The following is a 21,266-nucleotide window of genomic DNA, read 5'->3' on the forward strand; positions in this document are numbered from 1 at the left end:
TCACAAGGACGGCTTGAAACCGTTTATCGCGTGTTGCGTGTTTGCACACACTGTCTCTCCCTAAGTGCCTCCCAGAGCAGAACAGTTATGACAACACATCACAACAGAAGGAGAAAGACGTGACCATCCCAACAGGAACGGGTTGTGAGATGCTGAGGCATGAGCCACAGGCCGGCCGTTCCAAGGGCGGGTGCCCCGGGCACGGGTGCAACGCGAATGCTGTTAAATCAGGCACAGGGCCCGAGGCTCACACTGTGGGGCACGGGGACCCCAGAAATGGCCTCGGGAGAAGGGAGAGCCTGTGCGGGCAGGACCAGGTGGGAGAAGCGGGCTGCCAGGGTTCGGAGGGCAGTGGGGGCCGAGGGGCTCCTGAGGAGGGGCCCCCCGGGGTTGCGGGGGGGGGGACCTGCCCCTGCTGGATGACGAACAGTGCCTCAGCCCATGCTGGTCACGGGGGTGAATCCGAGATGGGCTGAAGGGAACATACCAGCATTTTAAGTCTTGACTGAAGTGATCCCAAATAAGAAACCAGGAATCTGGGGCCACAGCACCCAGCCCTTAGGAGTAAAGAGCTGAATGTCAGCCCGTCTGTAGACGTTCTGTAACTCATGCAGTTAAGTGGCTTGAAAACTAAAACATCCGTATCTAAGTCTCTGAGTCAACGTGGTCCCTGTCCTGGAGCCACAGCCGAGTTTCCGTTCCTGTTCTATCAAAGCTGCTCCATGTGGGACATTCTTGGAATTTTGCTTTGGAGATTGTCTTTTGGGTCATGTCATGAATATAAATCTTCTACTTTATATCCACAGAATATTTTTGATAACTTTTTTAAAAATAAAATTTTATTCACATGCCCTGATCTCCTTAGACTCTGCTTCAACATGGAAGCCCCACTGAGGCCGAGGGCAGTGCTGATGGGAGGCCCGCAGCCCCCCCCCCCACCTTCCTCCTAAGGGCAGGGTTCCCTGAGTGCAGCTCCGGGGTCCCACCCTGTGGGGAGGGGGCAGGCCCCCGGGTGCCCGCTCTGCAGGAGGTGGCATTCGCCAGGCTGTCTGCTCTTTCCAAACGCACCTATGTTCAGCTCCCGCATTCCCTGCTCAGTGATGCTCTGCTCGTATCCCGTGGCTGCAGCACAGGGAACGGCAGTGCATCTGGCTGACCGTGGAGGTGGGATGCCCTGGGGCCACGAGGACACTGGGCCCGGCCCCCAGGACCCAGCAGAGGGAGGAAAGGCCAATGCAGGCAGATCGACAAACAAAGCGGTCTACACACACGTGTCCTGGGCTCAGATCCAGCAATGCACCCAGTGTCCTCTGATACTGTCAGAAGTGTCATTCGTATTTTTGAGCAATTACAGGAGGCACAAACGCCACCCCTGCCCAGCCAGGACGGCTGACTCATGAAGGCCCCGTCCGTCCCCACGTGGGGACCCGCCTTCCAGTTTCAGGGCCCGGCTTCCCCCAGGGAGCACTTAGCTCCCCTGCTGAGGGGTGGGGGAAGGCCCCCAGGGCCCCCCCCCCCGCCTCAGCAGAGCAGGAAACTAGGGAGCTCACCTGGGAGGAGGACACCGTGATGTGGTAGAACTTGCCCTGCCCCCCCTGCGGGATCGCTCGGACAAAGAAGAACTTCCGGCCGTCCTTGGAGAACACTGGCTCTTCGTTCTGCGGACGAAAGCCATCGACTGAGTCTACAGACTGTTTTGAAGGGGTTGAACCAAGATAAACTACATTTTGAGATACACTTTCCGTGTAATTGCCAATGAGAGATGCAGTTGAAAGGCTAAAGGCTGTGTGGGGCCTTTTCTCTCCTTGGGAATCACGAGTCAAACCTCCAGTTTCCTAAGAAAATAATGAGGAATTCAGAGGAATTCAGAGGAATTCAGAGGCAACTGCCTAAGCAGAGGCGGACACACAGGCGTCCCCTGGTTCACAGGACACCCAGCTCACCAAGCCAAACAGGAACTCAGCACTAAAAAAGTGCAGGGCTGGGCTCCCCGCTTACCGTGGCCCCTGCAAAATTCTCCAGGGGCATTTTTTTTTTTAAACCATTTTTAAAAACTGAAACATAGTTGATTTACAGTGTTGTGTTAGCTTCAGGCGTACAGTAAAGTGATTCATTTATATGTATATATATTTCTCAGATTCTCTTCCATTATAGGTTACAAGACAGTTCCCTGTGCTATACAGCAGGTCCTTGTTGTTTATCTATTTTATACATAGTAGCGTGTGTATATTAATCCCCAACCCCGAATTTATCTCCCCCCCAACCCCGCTATCTCCTCTGGTAACCGTAAGTTTGTTTTCTATGTCTGTGAATCTATTTCTGTTTTGTAAATAAGTTCATTTATATCACCAGGGGTGTTTACTATCTATCATAATCCTGAACAATCACAAACCTGATTTTGCCTAAAAATGAATTCTAGTCTTTCCATCCTGTCTTTTGTTCTTTTATTTAATAAAATCCACCTCATACTGAATAGCCCACCAAGGAGACAAGAGGAAAGAAAGAAAGAAAACAAACCGCAGCAAACAAGGACAGATTCTGCACATTCTACGACGCAGGTGAGAGCACACGCTATTCCTGGGGACTCACTGCGCTTATTACACGGCTTCTAATGAGAAGGAAGTTCCACACGGGCATTTACTAGATGGCACATGTTTGCTTGGATCTACTGTCACTTTTCCCTGGAAACAAAATCAGCAGTCCCAGTTCTCCCTGGGGGGAAGAATTCCAGGCTGCATTCAAAGCCAGCGCCTGTAGCATGTTGCTGCATCTCGGCCTGGCCCTCACCCCCAAAGCTGAGAAGCCACCGCTCAGCCCCTAGCTGCCCCCTGTGGGTTGGCTGTCGCCTTAATAGGCAAAAGGGATTGGCGTCTCAGCCTCTAGGAAGCTCCAGCTTGAAAGTTTCCATCCGTGAACACCAATTAGTTGGCTACGATACACGTTTTCTGATTCAAGGAGCTCCACGCTAATGTGAATGAGAACAAATGGTAAATAAACCCCAGCTGGCACGAGGAAAACTCATTTCCCTGCAGTGAATGAATACATGCAAATATGATATGCCCAGAGAAATAAACCAACATGTGATTAAAGTGACATTTAATCTTCATGAATATTTGCAGGAAAATGAAACCTTTAATCTGCAAATATTTATTTTTCTATTTAGTGTTGGAAGTATGGTATTTAAAAATAGAGGAAATGGAAAAACCAGCAGTAAATCTGGCTTTTTAAATGTACTTTTATTTCCCAACTGCAGGATGGATACTGAAATACTGCTTCAGTTTTCTGGGGAAACGTTTGTACTTTTGGCAGAGAAAAATACTATGAGTCAATGTAATAAATAACTAATTCAGGCCTGAAACATTGCTTTCACACTGAGAAGGACTCAAGCATTGCAATGTCATCGTTACATTGATCCTGGGAACATCCCACAGCCGGCAGGTGAAGGACCAGCCTTTGAACCTCTCTGAGACTTGGTTTCTCATGTAGTAAATGTATTTTTAGTGGAAAAGTACAATGACTTTTGACTAGGAGACCTGGATTTTAATCCTGGTTCTGACTTTCCTGGATTTGAGGAGAAGCGTTTCTAGCCCTCTGGGCATTTATCGTACCAGGCCCTGCCTGGTTTCTCCGCCTCCAATCGAGCAGATCTATGAAGAATGAGTCCTTTTTATTGGTGAAAGACTTCCTGTGAGCTATTTGTAGACTTTCTGCCCATTCTTTCTATGGTTCAGATACATTCATCTGGTCAATCTCCCTGCCTGAATTTTGAAATCACAAAACCAAAATTCTGGTTAAAGAAGAAAGATTGTCAGAAATTGACCTGCGGGAGTGACTCTTCAAACACAAAGATGGGTCCTGGGTTCTACCCCAAAAGGCCTCGGGCCTGCAGGGCCCCTAGTGGACCTGCCCCAGGACTGACTTTGAAGGTCACGGCAGCAGTGATGGTGTGTGTGCGCGGGGGAGGGGCTGCCTATTTCTCCGGAGTATTCCCAGAGGAGAGGGAACTTAGTGGGTCTTCACCCTCTTCTCGTGGGCTCGTGGGGGATCTTTGAGGGGTCCACGCTGAGGCCTAGGAAGGAGATGGGAGGAAAAGACGGGGGGGCAGGAACAGAGGCTCAGACCACGGCCCCAGGACTGCCCTCGCCCACCCCCGTTCCCCTGGCAACGAGCACTCAGAAGACCTGATGATCTTCGCGCCCTGGGTCTCCCCAGGGTCAGCAGAACCGTCCAGACCCCAGTCCTCTCCTCCTCTGACGCGGCCCTGGGCAGCGGGGGTGAGCCCTGCGGCCCCTTTGTGATGACGTGCATGAAGTGCCTGCCAGCAGCTTCCCCGGCGGCAGACGGCAGGTTGGCCTTAAATAAATTCCTAACTCGCCGCCCAGGACCTCGCAGGATCGTGAAGGATGCAGCAACAAGACAGCTTATTTTTGAAAAAGAGGGTCCACAGATCCCTTTGTGAAAAATCTCTTCAAAAGGAACGTCATGAGAAAGTGTTTGAAACTGGGTTTCCTACTGACCACGGCGCTGAAGGAACAGTTGGAGACACGGGCTGAGCGTTGCTCGGCGAGGTGGGGCTCCGTGGGGTCCTGTGCCCGCCTTGGGGGTGGCTGGCACCCCGGGCCGCTGGCTGGACTATGTATTTTTCAAAGGCTGCTTAAAAAATGTTAGCTGTTGCCTAATAAGTGCTTTAAAGTTTACATACTAAAAGTGTAAGAATTATACTTTTACTTTCTGCTGGTTTTTAAGTGCTGACTTGATTTCGTTGGAACGACCTGGTTTCCCAAATCCAGGCTGCCTATCCGGTGCTTGGCTGGTGTTCTTAGGTGGGTGACGGGAAGTGCGCTCCGAAAACACACAACAGTCTCGCCCACGGCGGTGCCTCTGTGTCCTGTCCGCAGAGCTTACGAGGACGACAGCTCGAGGCCCAAAGCACAGGTGACCAGTGGAGACATGGGGCCCGTGAGTGCCCGACAGGAAGGCCGGGGCAGGAGGGGACCCTGGCTTTCCCACAGCCCTCTGCCCCGTGAGAAACAAACCGCTGGCTGCTTTGGTAAGTCCATCCTCCCTCCCCCAACTCAGACACAGACCGCACGTGGCTTGAGGCCCAGTCCCGCAGCCGGGCCTCAGGGCCCCACGCATGCCCACTCCCAGCCCTGTGACAGCAGCGGATCCCTTCCACACGCCCTGGGGACACAGTCTAGGGCTCCGCCCACATTCCGCACTTGGGGATCCCTGCAGCTCTCTCCCTTTCTACACTAAGACATCTTTGAGAGCTGTGGCTCTAGCGGATTCATTTCTTAAAAAGTCGAGCATAACACAAACTAGAACATGTTAATACAAGTGAGCCCTTCATGGCATCGAGCACATTCACAATGTCGTGCAACCACCAGCTCTGTCTAGTTCCAAACCACTTCCATCACCCCCCGTCGAGCCCAGACTCCATGAAGCTGTTACTCCCCACCCCTGCAGCAAACAGGATCCTGCCTGTGTGACTTTTGTTGACTTGGGCATGACTCGTAAGTGGGGTCACACGGCGGGTGGCCCCCTTTCACTCAGCGTTGTGTTCTTGGCAGGACTACTCACAACACCAAAAGGCAGAAACAACCCGAACGTTATCAACAGATGAATGAATGTGGTGTGTCCACACCGTGGAACACTGTTCCATAAGGTGGCTGACATGCGCTCTGGGAAGTGGTGGATTCTCGTTTCTGAAATCCACAAAGCCTAGCACGGCGCCTGGTACGACCCATACGTATTAGTTGGACAGATGACTACGCATATGATGGATTTTTTTTCTGACTCTTTCATCGCAATGTCTTTGGCATTTTGTGTGACTGTAAGAGGAACGTCATAATATTACTTCTGATACTTGTGTTTATATCATTGGTCCAGGTGGCATTCAAGAACTTCTCAGTGAACTCCCCAACGAATACTTTAAGACGCCCAAGCACAGTCTCATTCTGGATACTTCTTAGCATGGACTTGGAATCCAAACTTGGACATAGGAAAACCAAAGTGGCCACAGTGGGCATTCCTCTTTGGTATCAGGCTGGCACAGAGCAGGAAAAGGACATATTTAAAAGCAATCACGCCCATTGATGAGGGCACCACCCCTGAGATAACTGATGGGAGGCTGGGCCAGACTGCTGATTCCACAGATAACAGAGGTGCACACAGAATTTCTAGAATGTTCTTGGAGAGCCACTGGTAACAGTCGCATTGTCCAGCTTCAGTTATTTCCCATAAACGGAATCTGTGCCATCAATAAAGAAGCATACCTGTGCCCTCTCCACCATCATTCTGAGACTCATACCCGATTAGATTTTCCCACAGAATTTTCAGAGGATTTTCATCCCATTCGGTAGGATAAGAAGGAAGTGAGCTTCCAAAACTTTCCACCTGTGCTTTCTAACCTCAGGGTGTGGAATGAGAAAAAAATAATTGAAGAAAGAAAATACCAGAGCCGAGAGTCTCATTTCTTGTGTGGGTTTGATTTTTCTGTCAGGGTGCTCACTGCAGGTCTCCTTTGATTCCCTCCGGTTCCTCAAGCCTGTTTCACGTGCATCTCTTATCCGAGGCGGGGACGGGAAATTCAGGCGAGGCTCTGAAGTCAGGTCCCAGGAAGACTCAAGCTGAAGCGCACGGAACCCACCTCAAGGGAGGCATCCACGAGCCACGCCGAGAAAAACAGGGACGTCAGCCCCGCTCCGTTTTCTTTGACTGAAGTAGGTTAAATCGAGGCAACTTGTGTGGACTCATCCTTTCAATGCACCAAAGGGACGTCACCTAACTGAGAACGGAGATCTCACTGAACACTGCACGTTCTCAAGAGCAGGGATTTTGCAGGCCTCATGCGTGGAGGCCACAGTTCTCCAGCAGTGCCGGGGTCTCAGGGAAGCCAGGTGGGCTGAGTGGCTCTGCTGCCCCCCAGAGCCTCGCGCGTGCGTGTGTGTGTGTGCGCGCGCGTGCGCGTCTACCTGGGGCTTCCTGTAGGACGGAACGTGAGAAGCCGTGCTGTAAACACCGGGAGAGGACCTGGTGGCTGGTGCGGGCGGGCAGTGGGGGATTCGCACGCGGAACAGTTACCTGTCTGTGGAGCCAAGCTTCGCTCTCATCCTCGTGTTTCTGAAACGAAATAAGAGCGTGAGAGAAAGGAGTTTTCGCACATGTTGTGTCTGCGACCAGCAGTGTACAAACGATTGGATTCCCCCCCCATGGTAGCTGCACAAGCTCAGGAAGGGGGCCGGCCCTGCTCTGCCTTGTCTCATGACGTGGCTCAGAGCTGAGCACGAGTGTTCCCGAACAGGAAAAATGTCACTCTCCCAGCAACGAGGACAAATCCACGGGGGGTGTGAATCCTTTGGAAGGTGGTGCATTACTACCATTTGGTGGTCACCCCTGACCAGACACATGCCCGTCAGACGGTCACCAATGACCACACACGTTTCCACTAGATGGTCACCAATGACCATCTAGTGGCATGTGCCCATTTAAAGGCAAATCTCAGGTGCTGCATTATTTTAGGAATTTGTGTGCATGCATGCACGTGTGTGTGTATGTGTGCATGCACGTGGGTGTCTGTGTGTACATGTGTCAAATTTCCAGTTCACAACAATCCCGGCAAACCAAAACATTAAAAGGACTTAAAAAGCATATGAAAAGTAAATCTCAGAGAACGGTGTGGAAAGACATATAAAGACCAACCAAACCACCAGGAATAGCTATTCAGCCGCATGGGCCGTGCACCTGTCCCTGGGCAGCTGTGTTCTTTATCTGTGCATTCTAACCATGGGCAGGCTGGAGTTTCACTGCTGACTCTCGCAAGACCGGGGGTCCAGATGCCAGAAGACCTGCGTTACGAGCCATTCCCAGCTTCCCAGCTGTGAGTCCACTCTTTCCTTCCTTCCCCTCAAGAAGTTCATCAGAATAACCTGGAATCTGCTCTAAACTGTATTAAAAATCAAGTAAATCACTGGCCCACTGAGGACACTGGTCTCAGCGACAGCTCACTGCGACTCCCCTCAAGATCGTCATTGGGCCGCGGGGTCAGAGCTGCTGTCTGGGGCCCCGAAGTCACAACACAGCTGCTCTGCAAGCCTTTCTCCTCCTCAGTTGGGAAATAAAAATTTAGGGCCAAAAAAAGAGTTTCTGAGAGAACTGCCTGGGCTTATTAACTGATTTTAATGGATGTTTCTTTACGCAACACAAGGAGCCCTGCCCCTTGGGGCTCAAGGATCGTGGAGGACGCAGCCCTTGGGCCAGGGGCAGGTTGCCTGAGGGCCTGAGACAGCCGTGGGTCACTCCCTCGCTTCGCAGGGTTGCCAAGCCTCTCTTTACATTTTCGTTCCTCCTTGTCTCCCCTCCCTTCACCCCCTGTAACCACCCACTACGTCAGCCTGAGGCCCAGGGAACACACTGGCCTCACCGGTGACTTTCAGACACGGTGCCGAGCGTCCAGGGTACCAGCTGGCTCTGGTCAGTGAGGGACAGAGATGCTGAAATGGCCAGGCCAGGTGGCAGTGCTGGGTCCTGGCGCCTCAGGTCGGACCCCTCCCCTCTCTAAACGTCAACTGGAAAATGAGAAGCAGCCCCTGTGTGAAGTAGCTGTGGGCAAGGATAAAGGGAAGTGACAGCTCTGTGAGCTGGTGGCTGAGAGGATCAGTCCCCAGTCTGTAGCAGTTCTCAATTCATCCACAAGGTGACACCAAAACAGAGACCCACATGCAGGCTGCACCTGGACCAGCCAGGAGCTGAGTGTGTGTGTGGCTCAGAGATGACCTTGGTGCCCGGGGGTGCTCCCCGCCGTCCAGTCAGCCCCTCCCCCATACCTTGGTGCAGACCCCGGTGGTGGCATCGCAGAGGGTGAGGATGGACACGTTCTGAGCCCGGCTCAGCCAGTTCACGGCGACCTTGGTGCTGGTGGCCCACTTGACCATGGTGATGTAGTACTCCCTGAAAGCACGAGATGCACGGTGAGTGGTGATCAGGGCCCTCGGGGACCAGAGACACCGGCCCAACCCGGACACTGGGCCAACGTGGGGCGTGTGGGGTTCTGAGACGGGGGTCTCAGGAAAGTGCGCTGCCGATGAGCCCCCAGGGGAGGCCCAGCAGGAACCGGTGCTGGAATAAGCTGGCGGGGGTGTGCTTCTCTCCCAGCTGCCCCCCAAGAGCTGTGTGCCCCTGCACCGGGCCAACACCCAGCCGTCCGACCTGTCCCCTGGGGCTGGCCTGTGCTCCGCCCCTCGGGTTTTGTAAGTCTGGACGTTGCTGCCCACTGACCTGGCTTTCTCGTCACGGTCCAGCCAGATCCCAACTCCACGTGGCTGGAAGTGGTGAGGATGGATGGCTCTTGAGAGGCCGACAGAGCAAGAGCCAGGAAGGGCTCCAAGAAAGGGGCCCCTCAGGGAGGGTTAAACCTGTAACTCCCCCTTCCCCTCCCCGTGGGCTGAGCTGAGGAAGCCTCAGTGTTCCTTTCCCTAAATTCCCAGGGGCGTTCTCGAGCTAATTAGGGAAACTGGTTCACGGCTCTGGGCGCCCGGTGGACTTGATGTGACACCCCACACGTCACGCACTTGCTTTCACCCAAACCTGAACACCCCACAGTGTACCTGGTGGGGGCGGGGGGGTGGCGGGGGAGGGTACTGGGGCTCTCAGTCCTTAATTCAATTACCCAGAGCCCTCCAAGAACGGAATTTTTAGGAAAAAATGTACACTTAAGAGTTAGAAGGAAATGACTGGAAAATAACTGCACAAAAATAATATCCTCAGGTGAATTCCAAGACTGTGCTTTCTAGAGGCCCGAGAACACGTGCCTCACCGCCTGCCCCGGCTCTGTCTGTAACGAGACCGCGTGCTCAGAATGGTGACGTCATGTCTGACAAGACCCTTTATCGCTGAGGTGCAGCGCGTTCACTGGATGATGCCGGGCCAGCTGGAAGGAGAACCAGTACGCTCAGTAATTACTGTCAACAGAAGAGCCTAAATAACCAGGCGCTTTCAAACAGGCCTCAGCTAACCAGGGGGTTAAATCGCCGCGGCCCCCGTTTCGCGAATCTACCTGTTAATCACAGTTGTTGTTAATTGAACCGAAGTCAAGAGCACCTGGCAGACAGGTGGTGGAGGCCTCTGAGCCGTGGGGCGGGGGTGGGGGGCCAGCGGGCAGGCCCTGGGGCGCGAGACCTGGGCTCCACGAATCCGCCGAGCGCGTGGTGGAGAGCCGCGTGGCGCAGTCCGGCTTTCACGCTTTTCCACCTTCTCGATTTCTGCGATTTTCTGAAATCCAGCTGTTTCTGTTCTTACCGTCTGCTCCGGGGACCCAGGGCCTGCACGTTTACAGGATCCCACCCTGTCCTCTCACGGCTCCTGCTCTGAAAGTAACATCCTTTCAGTGGCTTCTCGTGGCCACTTCGCTGCGAGGACTGAAGCCACGTTTCTAACGACGGGATGGGACCATCCGCCTGCATGTCTGCAGACGTGAGACATGTCCGGTCTGTGCCCAGCCCATGCTGCACATGTAACACTTTTAATTTTTAATTAAGTCATAGATGGGCTCTACGTCCTGTCAGACAGACACTGAAGAGAGCCCGGCACTGAAGGGCCTGGTGGATGGGCCCGAGTTAACTCCCGCTTTTGGATCCGTTTGACGCAGACGTTCCTGTCCAGGTGTGATATGAGGTCACGGAGACAGGCTGCACTTAAATATATCCCATCTGGATGAAATCAAGGAAGGCAAAGTCAGATCTCCCAGGATGACAGTTTTTTTCTGTGGCCTTCATACTATTGATAATTAGGGGAGACCCTAATCTTGTTTCCATTTGCTGGAAATATTTCTTCGTTCTTTTCCTCCTTCTCATTTTTACGGTGTTCTTTTGCATAATCTTCATTTAGGCCAAATATGAAAGAAGAAATTATTCTGACATGTTTAAAAGGTGAGGCTGACGACATTCAGCGCTGCTGCGATCGGTGTGAGGACCACAAACAACGGGGCTTTGCGGCGGGAGGGAGATGGGGCTCAACTCCAAATACAACGAGGAAAAGTGTAAACTTCCTGCCAAGGAGCAGGTGGGGGCCAGTGGACGGACGGTTACTAAGAGGAAACATCAGGGATAAAGGGGCTTCTGGCCAAACTTTCTCTTGCTGAAGGCAGGCCAGGTGGCCAGACAACCCCTCGGGGAGGCGGGGCTGAGAAAGGTGATCAGACATTGAGGGTTGGAGGATCCTGGCTGCAAGTGGGTGATGCAAACACACCTGGAAATGTGAATGTCAAGGCCTGTTTGCGGAGAGGATTCAGAGGAGCTGGACTAAAGTTTGGTCCAGAAAGAGACAGTCAGTGATTACACGCTATTCTCAGTGTTTCCATGTCCTAACTCGATATGAGAACCATTGTAACTGGAAATAAAGAGATGAATGCAAGCCTTCTCTTTCTGGGAAGAAACTCCTGAGTGATACCTTTGGAGCGAATCACACAAGAGCATCACTGAGCTGTGAGGCTGGCCTGGGGGTGGGGCTGGGCTGGCGGCATCAACGCAGTCGTGTGGCCAGCTAACCACTTTACTGTTCATGTTTCAAGTTGCCGCCAGAAAACAGGGAGATGCAGCGGCAAGCCTGCTTCATGGGCCTGGAGAGAGTCAGGACCGTCACCCTGCAGAGGTTCGCTACTTTCTAGAGGTTTCCTAGTTCCTAGAAATGCAACCACACGCCCAGTTAAAGTGAGTGCTAGAGCCTCGCTGTCTCTCTTTTTTTACTTTCCTAATTTGTAATATGGGACATGATTTACAGAGGAAAAAATTAACTGTACTGCAAATTAGGACAGTTCAATGTGGACCCACTTTGCCCAGTTCAGTGGAACCTTGGCCAGGGTGTGGACCGTCACCTGGATGAAGGGGCGGGATGCAGCTTCCTGCAGAGGCTGGGAGAGCTTTGCTTCTACAACTAATCCTGTATAGAACTTGAATCCTCAGTTCCTTCATCCGTGTAGCAGGAATTTCACAAAATTTGGATGGTACCTTTAGAGACTTTTATGGTGATGAAATATAATGAGAAATATTTTTTTAAAACTCTTGAAACAATGAAAATCATTAAGGACTCTGTAAAGATGACATAATAACCTCTCCGAGAATAAGTGGTGCTTCAGGACCTTTGCTTCCAATCGCGTTACCCTTCATCAAACACCTTGGGAACCTCTCACTTGACTTGCCTTCAGAACGTCACAGCCATACAGGTCTCATTACCTGTACAGCAACATCGCGTCTCTAATCAATATTTCCTAATTCTGTGAGTGGCATCAATGACTAGACTTGGTGCCAAACAATTTTTGGTTATTTTAAGTAATCAAGTCTGCTTGCAAAGATAAAGCATTGCCAAGAATAAGCTGATTTTAAAGGTGCGCTCACAGCTCTTTGGTGACGAGGTGTAGACCCTCACAAAGAAGCGATGCTTTGGATGGAATGACATTCTTTTGCAACGTAAGGCTTCGGAGCCACACCGTATGTTAATGGAAAGGAAAATAAAACAGGTACTCCCTTAACGAAGATTTCCCTAAGCAGAAATCCTTGACTGGAATAAGAAAAGGTCTCCTGGTTCCTAACACATTTTCCATCTTCCCTAATTGCAAAGCTGTTAGACTCTGACTCTAAGGCCCATGAGGAGGGCCCGGGCCAGGCCCGCGTCGTGTTACCGCTGACTGTCTGGGGGAGGGTCTGTCTGGCGGCCCCACAAGCCACACGGTCGTGTCGAGTGTAGACTCCACAGACACATGCAGACGCCAAGCACACTCACGTCTGGTTAGCAGATCGGAGTCAGCCTTTACCAACTTTGTGTTAAATGTGCCTATAAATTCACAGAAAGGTGAAAAGTCATAACGTCACTAAAAATGAACGTTGAAAGCACAGATGGCGGTGGATGAAGTCTGGTTGCCCGAGTTTGCTTCACTGTATGAAGGAGCCAATGGGGAGCAGGAGGAAACCGTTGTTCTCTTCCCCTTTGTCTGATCCTCAGAAACAATGGGGAGCCAGACCTTCACTACCTCGGTGTTACAGAATATCATAGTTTGTCATGGACACTAATTGACTTAGAATGTCAAAAAAAAAAAAAAGATTCCAAGAAGGCGGAGAAAAATCTCAACTCAGCCGAGCAGAGGCACCCAGAGAGATATGGGTCAGACCGCGTCTTCCCAAATTCACCCGAGAAGGATTCAACCAGCGCCGGGAGGCTCAGGGAGAGGAGCCGAATGTAACCTTCACGGCTTTGTTGCCAAATATCAGGTGTGGGTGGACCTCTCCTTTCTGAGGTGGGGAACTAGGAAGGTCAGACAAACAATACAGACGAGAAGGGGAAATCATACTAGAAATGCAGAAGAAGGACATGACTGTAAAAATATAGGATGAGATCAAAGAGGTGAGATGAGGGGACTAATGAAACTGAAATTGAAAATTACAGAAATTTGATCCAGAGGAATCGAGGAAAATTTGGGAAGCTCCCCTAGAAGGCAGAGGAAGGGGTCCCAGAAGAAGATGGGGGATGGCGGATGGTCCTCACATCTGAGAACGTAAGTGCTCCTCACGGAAGAACCAGAGTGATGGGGAGAGAGGCAATCACCAAAGACACCATGAGAGACGCCTACGTAGCTAAGACGTGAACATGCAGATTAAAGGGTTTTCATACTCCAGGGAAACTAACAAAACACCTGAAAACATTCTGATAGACTCTTAGAGATCCATGAAAAAAGAAATGCCAAAACAATGCAGTAATAAGGAAATAAGTTTTAAGAGACGATACAAATTTATGCTGATCTCAGATTTCTCTGCTGTTCTGGGTCTAATGGTATTTAATATCTCAATGTGTTTTTAACAACCAATATCTTCTTGTTTAAAGTATATCTTCTACTTGAATATACCAATTCAAAAATTCAAAAAATTAAAAGCAATTCAAAATTAAAGGCTCAAAATTAAAAGCTTAACATGTAAGAAGATGATCTCTAAAACCAATTCATCCATAGCCAGTCCTAAACTACTATCAATTTGATTATGAATTTGAATGCAAATATGAAAAGTAATTATTAAGTGATAAAAATAATATAAAATAAAATAAATATTAGGTGAATATTTCATAGAATTATAAACATTTGGTAAATCTTTTAAGGAAGATTAAAAACAAAGGTAGCGGACTTCCCTGGTGCCATAGTGGTTAAGAATCCGCCTGCCACTGCAGGGGACATGGGTTCGAGCCCTGGTCCAGGAAGATCCCACATGCCGTGGCACAACTAAGCCCATGTGCCACAGCTACTGAGCCTGCGCTCTAGAGCCCATGAGCCACAACTACTTAGCCTGCATGCCACAACTACTGAAGCCCATGCGCCTAGAGCCCGTGCTCCGCAACAAGAGAAGTCACCATAATGAGAAGCCCGCACACCGCAACAAAGAGTAGCCCCCACTCCCCGCAACTACAGAAAGCCCGTACGCAACAACGAAGACCCAACACAGCCAAAAAAATAAAATTTAAATAAATTTTAAAAAAAAAGATTCTTTCCTAAAACAAACAAACAAAAACAAAGGTAGCACCCATCACAAATGATGAAACAAAGAGAACATTTAAGATATGGGAACACAAACATGCTACATGCCTGGAACAGGAAACTAAACATGAGAAACTTTCAAATAATCATCAGTTTGGGGAGACCTGAATTGATTAGATTAAAGCTTCGTGCCGGTAGAGACTGAACCCACTTCATTCCTTTCTATTCCTTCAGCACCTTGCCTAGTGCTTCACATGTGGTAAATACTTAATATTTTTTAAAGGAATGAATTTAATTCTAACAGAAAGACCAATGAGCTTCTTTTCTGAGAGGGGAGCATCTAATAAAATAATTCTAAAGTTCACATATAAGGAGAAATGTTCAAAAATGGCCAAGATGGTTTTAAAAGGAAGATTAATGAGAGGGGATTTATACCAAAAGCTGCTAATGATACAGTATAGACTTTTTACTGGTGTAACAATCAGTAGATCTACAAGTGATAGACAGCCTTAAATCACAATGGTTTACATGAAAACAGAATAGTTTATATAAGAATTTAAGTTAGCAGAAGGAAAGAAATCATAAAAATCAGATGGGAAATAAATGAAAAAGAAATGAAGGAAACGATAGCAAAGATCAATAACACTAAAAGCTGGTTCTTTGAGAAGATAAACAAAATTGATAAACCATTAGCCAGACTTATCAAGAAAAAAAGGGAGAAGACTCAAATCAATAGAATTAGAAATGAAAAAGGAGAAGTAACAACTGACACTGCAGAAATACAAAGGATCATGAGAGATTACTACAAGCAACTCTATGCCAATAAAATGGACAACCTGGAAGAAATGGACAAATTCTTAGAAATGCACAATCTTCCAAGACTGAACCAGGAAGAAATAGAAAATATGAACAGACCAATCACAAGCACTGAAATGGAAACTGTGATTAAAAATCTTCCAACAAACAAAAGCCCAGGACCAGATGGCGTCATAGGCGAATTCTATCAAACATTTAGAGAAGAGCTAACACCTATCCTTCTCAAACTCTTCCAAAATATAGCAGAGGGAGGAACACTCCCAAACTCATTCTATGAGGCCACCATCACTCTGATACCAAAACCCGACAAAGATGTCACAAAGAAAGAAAACTACAGGTCAATATCACTGATGAACATAGATACAAAAATCCTCAACAAAATACTAGCAAACAGAATCCAACAGCACACTAAAAGGATCATACAGTATGATCAAGTGGGGTTTATCCCAGGAATGCAAGGATTCTTCAATATATGCAAATCAATCAACATGATACACCATATTAACAAATCGAAGGAGAAAAACCATATGATTATCTCAATAGATGCAGAGAAAGCTTTCAACAAAATTCAACACACATTTATAATAAAAACCCTCCAGAAAGTAGGCATAGAAGGAACTTTCCTCAACATAATAAAGGCCATATATGACAAACCCACAGCCAACATCATCCTCAATGGTGAAAAACTGAAACCATCTCCACTAAGATCAGGAACAAGACAAGGTTGCCCACTCTCACCACTATTATTCAACATAGTTTTGGAAGTTTTAGCCACAGCAATCAGAGAAGAAAAAGAAATAAAAGGAATCCAAATCGGAAAAGAAGAAGTAAAGCTGTCACTGTTTGCAGATGACATGATACTATACATAGAGAATCCTAAAGATGCTACCAGAAACCTACTAGAGCTAATCAATGAATCTGGTAAAGTAGCAGGATACAGAATTAATGCACAGAAATCTCTTGCATTCCTATACACTAATGATGAAAAATCTGAAAGTGAAATTAAGAAAACACTCCCATTTATTACTGCAACAGAAAGAATAAAATATCTAGGAATAAACCTACCTAAGGAAACAAAAGACCTGTATGCAGAAAATTATAAGACACTGATGAAAGAAATTAAAGATGATACAAATAGATGGAGAGATATACCATGTTTTTGGATTGGAAGAATCAACATTGTGAAAATGACTCTACTACCCAAAGCAATCTACAGATTCAATGCAATCCCTATCAAACGACCACTGGCATTTTTCACAGAACTAGAACAAAAAATTTCACAATTTGTATGGAAACACAAAAGACCCCGATTAGCCAAAGCAATCTTGAGAAAGAAAAACGGAGCTGGAGGAATCAGGCTCCCTGACTTCAGACGATACTACAAAGCTACAGTAATCAAGACAGTATGGTACTGGCACAAAAACAGAAATATAGATCAGTGGAACAGGATAGAAAGCCCAGAGATAAACCCACACACATATGGTCACCTTATCTTTGATAAAGAAGGCAAGAATATACAGTGGAGAAAAGACAGCCTCTTCAATAAGTGGTGCTGGGAAAACTGGACAGCTACATGTAAGAGAATGAAATTAGAACACTCCTTAACACCATACACAAAAATAAACTCAAAATGGATTAAAGACCTAAATGTAAGGCCAGACACCCTCAAACTCTTAGAGGAAAACATAGGCAGAACACTCTATGACATACATCACAGCAAGATCCTTTTTGACCCACCTCCTAGAGAAATGGAAATAAAAACAAAAATAAACAAATGGGACCTAATGAAACTTAAAAGCTTCTGCACAGCAAAGGAAACCATAAACAAGATGAAAAGACAACCCTCAGAATGGGAGAAAATATTTGCAAATGAAGCAACTGACAAAGGATTAATCTCCAAAACATACAAGCAACTCATGCAGCTCAATATCAAAAAAACAAACAACCCAATCCAAAAATGGGCAGAAGACCTAAATAGACATTTCTCCGAAGAAGATATACAGATGGCCAACAAACACATGAAAGAATGCTCAACATCTTTAATCATTAGAGAAATGCAAATCAAAACTACAATGAGATATCATCTCACACCGGTCAGAATGGCCATCATCAAAAAATCTACAAACAATAAATGCTGGAGAGGGTGTGGAGAAAAGGCAACCCTCTTGCACTGTTGGTGGGAATGTAAATTGACACAGCCACTATGGAGAACAGTATGGAGGTTCCTGAAAAAACTAAAAACAGAACTACCATATGACCCAGCCATCCCACTACTGGGCATATACCCTGAGAAAACCATAATTCAAAAAGAGTCATGTACCAAAATGTTCATTGCAGCTCTATTTACAATAGCCAGGACATGGAAGCAACCTAAGTGTCCAGCATCGGATGAATGGATAAAGAAGATGTGGCACATATATACAATGGAATATTACTCAGCCATAAAAAGGAACAAAACTGAGTTATTTGTAGTGAGGTGGACAGTCCTAGAGACTGTCATACAGAGTGAAGTAAGTAAGAAAGAGAAAAACAAATACCGTATGCTAACACATATATATGGAATCTAAAAAAAAAAAAGAAAATGGTCAGAAGAACCTAGGGGCAAGACGGGAATAAAGATGCAGACCTACTAGAGAATGGACTTGAGGATATGGGGATGGGGAAGGGTAAGCTGGGACAAAGTGAGAAAATGGCATGGACATATATACACTACCAAACCTAAAATAGATAGCTAGTGGGAAGCAGCCGCATAGCACAGAGAGATCAGCTTGGTGCTTTGTGACCACCTAGAGGGGTGGGATAGGGAGGGTGGGAGGGACGGAGATGCAAGAGGTAAGAGATGTGGGGATGTATGTATATGTATAACTGATTCACTTTGTTATAAAGCAGAAACTGACACACCATTGTAAAGGAATTATACTCTTAATAAAGATGTTTAAAAAAATTTAAAAATATATAAAAATAAATAAAAGAATTTAATATTTAATAAAAGTGTCAACCCAAATCATTGGGGAAAGGAAGACTTAATAAATGGTGCTGGGAAGATGACTTATTAAACAAGAAAAAAGCAAATAAAGAACAAGTATGTGTTTCTAGAAAAAAGTGTCATAGGAAAATTTATCAAAATACCCACACTAGTTACCAATAGGTAGTGGAATGGCAAGTGATTATTATTTCGTATAGTGCAGAGATGACCTTTTAAAATAGAAGAAGGTTATTAAGGGTAACTGCAAGTTTCCAATTTCAGTTGGTGGGTTTATCACACTTATTTATGTCTTCTCTCTCCAGAAACATAACTGCAATGATAATGAAGGAGTAAAATAGGTATATACTCACACTAATAAAGATAACAGGAAAGGTTTCACCACATTTCTAGAAGACAGGATGCAGACATAAGAGTAACAGGGGACGAGCCTGGTTGAAAAGCAGCAGCCCAAGATACCTGCAGAGTTAACCCCAGAGAAATCTGGCGGACCTGGAGGTCGAGGTGCAGCACAGTATGGGATTGGGAAATGTGCTTGGACAGGAGTGTCATCTGAGAGTCTCTGGATGAGACAGATGACGAATGAAAAAAACAGGGAAACCCTACCCACATTTAGATATGTTACTTCATCCTAAAAGCTTACAGGAAAAAAAAAGTACATGATTCACAGAGGAACGAGTATCAGATAAACATCAGGTTTGTCATCAGCAACACTGAATGTGAGATGGAATTATACCCCCAAATTGAGGGACAATGATTTTCAAACTACAATTCTACAAATAAGTAAAGTTTTCAACAGATGTAAGAAAAAGAGACATTTTTAAATATTTAAGAACTCAGAAAGTTTACTTCCCATGGTTCTTCACTGGGAAAGCATCTGGAGGATGTACTCCAGACAAAAGTGGAAGTAAATCAAGAAAGAAGATGACATGAGATCTAAGAAACAGTGGCTCCAACGTAGGACAGCAGTAACGGGGAGTCTCAGGGTGGCACTAGTGCAGATGTTATAAAGAATAACTAGTCCAGACTAGAGTCAGGGCAGTGGAGTGGACTTGGAGAGACAGATTTGGAGAAAAAGGCAATGCAAGAGAAAACCTGATAGAGTGTGGGGGAAAAAAAGTGAGAGTATGATAAAATCAAATAGTTCATGTAAAAATTAAAAACAACTAAAAACTCCAGGAAGAACAAAAAGCTCAACAAAAAAGAGACACCATCAGAGGATGCTACTTAGCTCTACCAAGAGAGATAATTACTTAAGATAAAGTCAATGCTATTTATTGATTTTGGTCTTTTAGAATCAACCTGTAGATAAATAAGGAATACTTAGTTATGGTTTCAGGGCAGGATGCAAATGCCATCAACCTCAATGATTTAAAAATTATATAAAAGACTGAAGTTTCTAGGTGGGAGAGACAGGGAAGGGACCTGTAGGAAAGGGCAGGACTTCTAGATCCTTCTTACAAATTGGGGAGCTACAAATTCTTGTCTGTATGAGAGAAACTTGTAAGAGTATTATTTAAGTTTATAAAGGTAACCCACAGAGGAAATAAAATGCATACACACACACACACACACACACACACACACACACACACACACACATTGCCACCTGCAAGAAGCATGGACGGAGATGGGAGAGCCATCTCCACGGGTCCTGTGTGGCCTGGGTACACCCAGGCAGCAGGCACCCCGTGTTGTCACCCACACTCGGGGAGGCGGGGCCTGTCCAGGGAGAAATGATCAGAGCAGAAATGGTGACACTGGGTATTTATTGCAAAATCCGCCAAAGCTCACAGCACTGGAGGGGAAACGGTCTCTGCACCCCACGTTTAATTACTGGAGTTGGTGGTCCACAGGTGGGGTCCCCAGACCAGCACCCCCTGGGAAGTACTGGAGATACAAATTCTCAGGCCTCCCCCCAGACCCACTGAATCTGAAGCTCTGGGTGGGGCTGAACCACCTGTGGTCTAACGAGGCCCCCAGGTGATCCCAATGGTGCCCCAGTTTGAGAACCTCCAAACTAAGTGACCCAAGTGATGCCTGGTGGGCAGACCACATGAGGACACTCCACCTGCCACGTAATCACAGATCTCTAACCCTATCTCCATCTCTGCCCTCACTAGATGTTCTTTGAGTGAATAAACGAATTCGTAGGCAGATAAGGTGCTTTAGAATAAAGGGAAGTTTGGCCGCAGTTAAAGGAGAGGAGAAAATAGGATTTGAAGTAGAATAATCTCAGAAGGTGAGACAGAGCTGCGCTTTGAGAGACACAAGGATTGATCCAATGTTGAGATGAAGTGAGATACAGAAGCATTTTGATAATCACAGAAAATAGATAATTATATTTTGAGAATTGTAAAAGGTGCATTTTAAAAAGAACATGAAACCAAACAATTAATGGGAAGCCAAGATGCCTGGAAGAAATGCTACCAATTTTCTCTTTATTCTAAAGCTCTTTATCTGCCCATAAATACCTTTACTCATTCAAAGAGCATTTATTTAGTCAGGGCTCGGCGTGGACACAGTTCCAGGTGCTGGAAGGCAGAGGCCCAAAGCCCGGTCATAGGGGAGCTCACAGTTTGTGGGGAGACAGACACAGAACCCACAAATTTCAGTACAGGGTGAGGACCGCCCTGACAGACGGCAGCAGGGTCATGCCGAGCCTGGGAGCACATGGGAACAGCGGCTGCTGAAAAGCACATCTTGGCTGAGGAAATATTACAACCTTCTTACGAATCTCCAGCCAAACATGCCTTCAAATTAAAATACAGTAAGTCCTCCCGAGCAGTATATGAATTTTTTATTAGTCCATTTGTTTGCCATAAAATATTAATAGAGCACGGCTTCTCTCGCAGGGATTAATGTGCCGTCACTTCTTGGTTTTCCAAATTCTGGCAAAGGTTCTGACAGTTGTGTGGCAATAAAGGGCAAGGGAGCGAAAGGCCTGCTTATCTA

General features: G+C 47.0%; 1 protein-coding gene across 1 annotated transcript in view; it reads right to left on the reverse strand.

Moving 5' to 3' along the window:
- The window catches only part of DPP6 (dipeptidyl peptidase like 6), a 586,350-nt gene that overhangs the window by 82,747 nt on the left and 482,337 nt on the right, over window positions 1-21,266 (reverse strand). The window contains exons 11-13 of the mRNA XM_059932967.1: window positions 8,829-8,952; window positions 7,087-7,125; window positions 1,551-1,658 (exon numbers count right to left, since the gene is read on the reverse strand). Of these exons, the coding sequence (XP_059788950.1) occupies window positions 1,551-1,658; window positions 7,087-7,125; window positions 8,829-8,952 (271 nt within the window). The remainder of the gene's footprint in view (window positions 1-1,550; window positions 1,659-7,086; window positions 7,126-8,828; window positions 8,953-21,266) is intronic.

Source organism: Balaenoptera ricei, chromosome 9 (assembly GCF_028023285.1).
Source record: "Balaenoptera ricei isolate mBalRic1 chromosome 9, mBalRic1.hap2, whole genome shotgun sequence".
NCBI lineage: Eukaryota > Metazoa > Chordata > Mammalia > Artiodactyla > Balaenopteridae > Balaenoptera > Balaenoptera ricei.